At 37.3% G+C, this 8,253-nt stretch overlaps 2 protein-coding genes across 4 annotated transcripts in view; both read left to right on the top strand.

Annotated features, from left to right (window-relative positions):
* Nucleotides 1–4,811, top strand: part of LOC147841881 (uncharacterized) — a 191,664-nt gene extending 186,853 nt beyond the window's left edge. Inside the window, exon 3 of the mRNA XM_087272945.1 lies at nucleotides 4,759–4,811. The gene's annotated coding sequence lies outside the window, so the exon portion shown is untranslated. The remainder of the gene's footprint in view (nucleotides 1–4,758) is intronic.
* ap5b1 (adaptor related protein complex 5 subunit beta 1) lies at nucleotides 959–8,183 on the top strand. Of its 3 annotated transcripts, none has more exon segments than NM_001326456.1 (3): nucleotides 959–1,065; nucleotides 1,163–1,307; nucleotides 5,306–8,183. In NM_001326456.1, coding segments are annotated over 2 exon segments (2,796 nt in total). In that variant the 5' UTR covers nucleotides 959–1,065; nucleotide 1,163; the 3' UTR covers nucleotides 7,958–8,183.
* Nucleotides 8,184–8,253: the final 70 nt, after the last annotated feature.

The following is an 8,253-nucleotide window of genomic DNA, read 5'->3' as shown; positions in this document are numbered from 1 at the left end:
GAATGAAAGCTAATTAAACAAACTAAATGCATACTTTGCCATCTTCCTTTATTATGTAATTCAGTCATGTGAATTATTTCATTATAATTACTTGAATTACTTCAATGGTAAAAAAAAAAGAGAGAGAGAGATAATGAGATAATGAGTAAGAAAATAATTTGCCGAAATTAAATAAATTCATATACCATTTACGGTTTATATTATTTGTTTAAACAAATATGAATATAATCATGTAACTTAAAATATATTATTAATTGTAATATAATGAGAACAGGAACTCAACGTTTATGCACATGTGAAATTATGTTATATAAATATCTATCTCCCTTTAACAATGTGTATACTATTATAAAGTTAATTAACTTTGATATTCAAGCAAATATATGGTGGTAAATATGGCATTTACTTCTGCATGCACATATTGCAACTACATTTCTGTTGTTTTGCAGAGTTTAACAATTTTGTACCATGTTATGTGTAACGTTACTATCATAGCATTTTACCTCAACATGCATTGAGATCAAATTCAGAATAATACATAAAGAGTTAAATATGCAGCAATATGTTGATAATAAATAGTTACCTTATCTTAGAAACCACGACCTTTTGTTTAATTGCAATATATATATATATATTTTTATTATTTCTAATTATTTATTCAACTGTCAAGTTTAGATTGATTTTGACCTACTTTAAACACCTAAAACACCACAAGATGGCAGTAAACCCCGCGACAAAAAGAAGGTCACATTACCCTGTCAAAATACAAGCCCGCCGTTTCAGCTCATCAATGTAAATCTAAATAATTTGAGGGTAAAATTAAAAAAAGAAAGAAAATAAATTAATTGATCTACCAACCTTTAAATCACATTTTACTCATATCACAGAAATAATCTGACATTATTATTACAGGGCATGACTCATTGGTGACTTTTATTTTAAAACACACGGCTCACTACCTGGTTTATCATATGACAACTAGGAACACATGATCTTCAGAGACGTCAACAGACGGATGTTTAAATCCATTTGCTTTATTTATGTTTTTACGGTGTGAACTGACAGGTGAGTCGTTGTTTTGTCAATGCGGGTGTGCGTTAATTAATACATTTTTAAGCGCCATTGTCACGCACATACATAAGTGCTCCTGTTTAATCTGCAGAATGACTATCGCGGATCTCTGGGATCAGAGAATTTCTGCCTTTCTGCTGAGTCCGTCTCAGTTTTTGGCCACCAGCACCTCTGAGATTTTCCTGGCTGAACTCCTACACGAACTGCGGAATGATAAAATCAATGATCAACTTAAGGTAATGAAAGCAGACGAACACTCGTTTTAAATCATATTCATGCTATTGTTTCCTAAATAATAAGTAAAGGTTTATTTGTATAGCACTTTTAACACACTAAGTTAAAAAGGGCTGTACAATCAAATAAATCCTGGAAAATAGTTAAAAGAAAACATCTAAAAAAAAAAAAAAAACAAGTTAAAAACCAAGAACAAAAACACCAATGTAAAACCAGCTCACCAATTAAAAGCTTGACCAAAAAGATGTGTCTTTAAATGCTTTTTAAAAAGTTCAACTGATCCCAGAGTTCTCAGTGCTAGACGGAGACCTTTAGTCTTAGGATGAGCTATGGGAAATAGAGGTAAAGTTGGTTTTATATTCGTACATTCGTTTATTTAGAAGTCACTATGTTGTTTACCAGGTTACTTTGAATATTCGATCGGAATTAGCATGCAAGTGTGGCTTGAAAACAACATTAACACTGTTTATTTGACTGTAAACAATGTTGTACCTTGATAGTCATTGGCTGCTAATATGATTTCGCTGTTTAGATTTTGTAAATAAAACTTTTATGAAGTTATATTATTAAGGGTAAAGTCCGAATGTGCGAATATAAAACCAACTTTACCTCTATCTCTTGGAATGGCTAAAAGGTCTAAGGACTACGTGAAAGATCTTGAATATAGAGCAGCGCTTGACCATGCAAAGCTCTATATGTTATCACCAGAATCTTAAAATGTACTCTAAAACTAATAGGAAGCCAAGAGTAATGTGTGACCTCCTACTGGTGCTGGTTAAAAACCTTGCAGTTGCATTCTGCACAACTTACATTTGATCCATATAGGATGTGTTCAGATAAGTAAGCAAAACATTACAATCCAACTGTGAAGAGGTAAAGACAAGCTGCATCTCTTCCTCTAAAGCAATATTGCAGATTTTTCTGATGTTATAATAGTGCACGTGCATAAACTGACTTCGATATAATTGGTTATTAGGGGAAAAATGCACATATATATCATGACAAAAATGTGTAATCTTAGTTTTATTAACAATCTTTGTAATAAGATTAATCCTGTCATCATAAATATACTTTTTGGTGTGCAGTAATTTGTCCCACGAATAACTGTGGTAATAATATTATCAATTTAAGACCTTTTGGGGCAATTTATTGTATTTTATAATGCTAATTTAGTAATATAATACTATAAATCAAAGAATGAAATATACTATTGAAATATTATACCTTTCAAAGTGTGGAAAAGGCTCCCTTTAGATATTCCTATGAGGTTTTATAATATTTTGTTGATGTTTTTAATAAGTAAAATAAGGTTTGCATTAAATATAAATCTACATTTGTTCTTCAACATAAACTTCTCACACATTCCTATCTATCCTATCTACTTGTTTTTAAAAATAAAAATATAGTTTTATAAAATCCACACATCAGCTTTAAAATCATGTTTTGTTTCATGTTTTCGACAATGTTTGTCAAAGTAGGCAAGTTTTGTTTACCACAGTCTTGACATTTCTTAACTCATCTATTAAATAAAAAAAGATGCAAAACCCCAAAAGAAAACACCAAAAAAAAAACGAATAAAATGAAAGTGGATAAAATGTTGAGTCATTTTTATGGTAAACACAATGGACAATGATTGCATCGTCAAAATTTGAGGTCATTTATATATTGTGTAAGTCAATATTAGGGCTGTGCGATTAATCGAAATCGAATCGCAATTTTCAATTCAATTCAATTCAGCTTTATTTGTATAGCACTTTTACAATGTAGATTAGTAACTGGAACAGTGTAGTTCAGTTTTTAGTGTTTAAGTTCAGTTCAGTTTAGCTCAGTTCAGTGTAATTTAAAATCATTACTGAGAGTTCAAACACTGAAGAGCAAATTCATCGATGCGTGGCTCAACCAATCCTGAACCATGCGAGCCAGTGGTGACAGCGGAGAGGGAAAAAAAACTTCACCTGATAGGAGAGTGAAGAAAAAAAACCTTGAGAGAAACCAGACTCAGTTGGGCACGACCATTTTAATTTCTACGCTGGCCAAAAGTCTTGTGCAGAGCTTCAGTCACCGCGGTGGAGGCTGAAAGCTGGCCTCAGCGAAGACTTGTCTGTCCCTGGAGCATCACTGGAATCAGACTCATGTTCTCCACTCCCCCATGACCACCAGCGCAGCAGCAGCTCAGGACAATTTTAAACATTGCAATTAGTTAATCGCAAGAGGCTGCGATACGAAATGTATTTTTAATTGCTTCCGCCCAGAGCAAATGCGTGACTGACGTCTGTGTGTGACAGTCTTATGCCGAGTTCAGACTGCGTGATTTTAGCCCCGATTTTGACTCGGCGACAGGTTTTGAGAAATCGCAGACAAATGCTTGAAATCACAGGCAAATCGGTGCTCGTGCACGTGAGTGACAATCACACAGTATGAACTATCAAAGACGCAATCTGAGACAATCGCCGATGCCCGTGAGATATTTGCCGTGCTAAATATCTAGAGCTGTTGGCAATTCAAATCATGCCGTGTGAAATGAGTTTTGATTGAAAATAACGTCAGCGATTGCCTACAGCCAATGAGAGAGCAGCATTCACTTGTGTGTGTGTGTACCTGCTGGCCAGCGGGAGGCTGGGGGAGAAGTAAAAAGCGCTACTTTTAATTTTATTTGGACCCAAGAAATGGAGGAAAAACTAGTGGAGGTTTGACAGGAGCACTCCTGTCTGCTTAACGTTTCATACAGAAAGTAAAAAAAAAAAGTTGAGGAAAAATGGCTAATTCCCTTCAAACCCAGGCGAGCAAATATGTACATTTTCTACCCCATTAAAGAATTCTTTCTCGTTATGTAGCTACATAATAACAAAAGATATACAACGTGTTTTTGGCTGTGAGACGTAGTTTGAACGAAGTTGTCGGGGATTCTTCCTATTATAAAGTCATGCAATGTGAAAGCCCCTGTCGCCGATCCATCTTGCAATGTTAATAAAGCAGCGACAAAACGCTAGCCCAGATATTCATGCAGTGTGAAAACATCAGTGACACGACTACTTTGAAAATCATGCAGTCTGAACTCGGCATTACTAGCCAATTGAGTGCACTGCAAAAAAATGCTTTTCTTACTTAGATTTTTTGTCTTGTTTCTAGTCAAAATATTTAAAAACTCCTAAATCAAGCAGAATTTTCGAGACAAGCAAAACATATTGTTTTGTTTTAAAATATAATATTCCAAAATTAAAGTGAGTTTTCCCTTAAAACAAGCTAAATAATCTGCAAATGGGGTAAGCAAAATAATCTTATGTCAAAACGAAAAACAAGATTATTTTGCTTTACCCCATTGGCAGATTATTCAGCTTTTTTTAAGGAACCCCCCCCCCCCCCATATATTATTAACCCCCCCATATTATTTCTGAAAACAAGACAATATATTTTGTTTGCCTAGAAAATGCTTCTTGATATAAGAATTTTTAGATATTTGGACTAGAAATAAGACAAAAAATCTAAGTAAGAAAAGCATTTTTTGGAGTGTGAACACACTTTTGTTTTGCCCAATTGGCTAGTAAGACTGTCACACACAGACGGCAGTCACACATTTGCTCTGGGCGGGGGTAATTAAAAAATACATATACATTTCATTTACATTTATGCAGAACACCCACAATAACAGGAAAAAAGAAAAAAAAGAAAACAAGTGGGATAATGGCTCCGGCTTCAAAAGCATTAATAGATGAATTGATATCAAAGAAAAACAGCACTGGTAATATGGGAATATTTTGGTTTCAGTCACAGACACCAAACAAAAAGTACAGAATTAAATCACAAATCAAATTAAAATATCTGTCCAAAAAATAAATAAATAAAAATCTTAGATATTTTCCCTAAATCACACAGTCCTAGTCAATGCAGTCATAATTGTGACAGCCTCTGCTGTATCTAGCTTAGTTGAAATGGTGTGCAGCATCCCTGTACCCAACATACCTTTGTCTAACACTGTTATTTTCCCTTTTTTTATTGTAAGATACTCCTTGTGTCTGCACTACTGGAGCATCCAACCATTCTCTGCCCCTCTGCCTCAGTGGGAGAAGAAACGGCTCTCGAACTGCTGTCCATCTTTTCCCAGACACCGCAGAAGTCCATCAGCCTCAAGTGTAATGTCATGCTGGCGATCACCAATGTGATAATATGCACTTCCTGTTTGGCCACGCACACAAAGATGGCTGAAGACTGGCTGGACCTTTTATTTCAGACGATTCAGGACACCAATGACTACAGATGCGGTCAATCCCAGCAGCCTTTAAGAGCCACTGCTTGTGACTGCCTACGAGAAATGGAAACCTGTAGCCCCGGTCTTCTTTCTCAAAAGTTGGAGGCCTTGTATCTTCTAAAACAGCAAGAAACTTCAGTTCTGCATCAGTCCTATTGTATTCTGTATACACTAGGATTGAAGAACGCAATACGGATCTTGACGAACCAAAAAGAGGTTACTGATTTCGAGTTTAAGAGCATATTAGGAGGAAATGAAGGGTTTGCATGGAGAACTAATCAGAATTTCTTGCCAATTAACATGATAGTGCAAGTCCCACAGTTGCCACCAGGACTGGATTGTAAAGAACTCAAATCGATAATGTCTTTACTTCTGGAGGAGTCCTACCTACTAACACCAATTTCCCAGTCTTCCCTAATGAGGGATCTTGTAGAAGTTGTTGCAATGGTGCCTGGACTTTCTCCAACGCTATTTAAATCGCAGCTTCTGCGACTGTTTGGCACAGCAGAAGTCGTGCTCATGCATGCCACGCTCTTCATGAAAGACACCTTCACAGATAGTCTTTTCACCGCTGAGGATGAGAACTTTCTGCTTAAGCGTCTGGTGGGATCAGCCCAGCATCCGCTCCTAAGAATTCCCGAAAAACTCTTCTACATGGACTGCATCCTGCATTTCCCTGAAAACCGACCTATATCTAGTAGTGGTGAAGAATGTTTACCTGTGCTGGTTACGCCACGTCTTGCAGCATCTCTTCTCCCTACGGTTTTCAATGATAGTGCTACTATGCTCTGCAGACTGAACCTTCTGTGCCTGGTGCACCTTGAGGCAGATGAGGGTGAAGCGGATAAAGGAATCGCCTACCTGTTCGATCACATAATGGCACTTTTGAAAATCGTAGACAGCGATGGTAGCAGAGAAGTAGTCGTGACGTCTTTCAGGGCATTGTTTATTTTTCTCAAGCACTTCAATGGTATGGAAGAACTCTCGGAGAAGCTGATCGACAAATTACGTGATATTTATTCCAGACATTGCAGACTTGCACCAAATCTAATTGGCCTTGCAGATCGAATTCAAGAGTGTCTAGATGACCCCATCTGGTCGGTTAAGTTGTTGAGAGGACTTCAGAAATGCATTATGGAGATGCCTCCATTGCAATTGACGATTCACAATTTGAGTTGGCACTTGAAAGTCTTGAAAAGAGTGGCTAAAGAGGGTCAGATCACCCAAAGGAACACCATTTACCTTCTTCTCAACGTTCTCATCAACTCTAACTTGTGTGAACGAGGCAAGTGGCAGATTGGAAACGCAGTTCTTGCTGTTTGTCGCAATCTTTTGGAGCACCCTTCGATTGATCAGGTGTTCATCGAGTTGGCTGATCTTTTGCAATACATTTCAGTTAATTACAATGACACGGACATCAAGGACCACGCTCGCTTCTACTACACATTGCTAACCAATCTTTCATGGGAAAAGCTGACAGGGGTTCTTGCCAAAGGTCCTGATGGAGGACGTGCCAAAGAGCGCTCTCATTCAGCAATTATGGCTGAGAGCGAAGGGATTGCGAGTAACCTGACTGTGTGCAAAACTGAACGGCATGTTTTGCAACTCATTAAAATCCAAGATAAAGTCTCGCAAAGCACTTCAGAGAGTTCTGAATCATTGGAGGATACAGGAGAGGCTAGGAACTGGTTGGAGGTTTATCAAGAACAATTCCAGACACCTGGTTTTGGTTCGGAGGTCACTTTAAGGTACAACCTGACTCATGCAGAAGAAACCGATCCTTTATTCGATAGAGTCTTTTCAATCTGTCTGCATTTTGAGCTTAAAGATTCAAACTACGCAAAGGTGAGTGACATACATGTACCATGTGTGTTTAGAGACCGAAAGCCTCCTGAAGTCAATGTCCAGCTTAAACCATTTCAACCCTATCCAACTACTCTATGCGTCAGTGCAATGTTTACCACCCAAGATGGACGCTCATGGCACAGCCAACTGCCTGACGTGAGCATTTCATTCCCAGAGATATTCCTACCTCTACCTATAGCTACAAACGCATCAAGTGCATGCAGAGAGCAAGTGTTTGATCACATCTGGGAGTCTGCAGCCTCTGGGAATCCTGACAAATCCGCCATTAGTTTGTTCTGTTTTAAACCCGGAGATGAAAGTCTAGCCGATCTGATCAAGACACATTTTCAGGGTTACCTGATTACAGATCAGCAAAGTGAACGATTTTGGAAAGTCTTGTTCTTTCTTCCACCGATGTGCCATGTGCTTTTGAGAATTACACAGGCTGAAGATGCCGTTCAGGTCAGCATCGCAACGGACAATTGGGAGCTATTACCGTTTGTGAACTCTTACCTCCGAAACATTACTGATGATTGTAGCACAACAGTAACAGATGGCTAAATGGATACTTCGCAGTTTACACCGATGATTTTAAACCAATTAAATATATTTTATTAGTTCATTATTTTGATATAGCAAATTTCTTTTTGTATATTAAACCTTTCACTAACGTGTCTTTAAAAATGATATAGGTCCACATTATACTGTTTCGTGTGTAGGAAGCAGTGCTTTTTTACTGCTTTACCCAAAATCAAGGTACTGAATAAATGATTTAATGAAATCCAAATGCCTAAAAGACATTAGTAGTTCTTAAATAAAAAGATGCACAATTAACAACATATTCACAGGTCGAGTAG

Source organism: Danio rerio, chromosome 11 (assembly GCF_052040795.2).
Source record: "Danio rerio strain M-AB ecotype USA chromosome 11, GRCz13ab, whole genome shotgun sequence".
Classification (NCBI taxonomy): Eukaryota; Metazoa; Chordata; class Actinopteri; order Cypriniformes; family Danionidae; genus Danio; species Danio rerio.
This window is presented reverse-complemented; position numbering and strand designations above follow the sequence as displayed.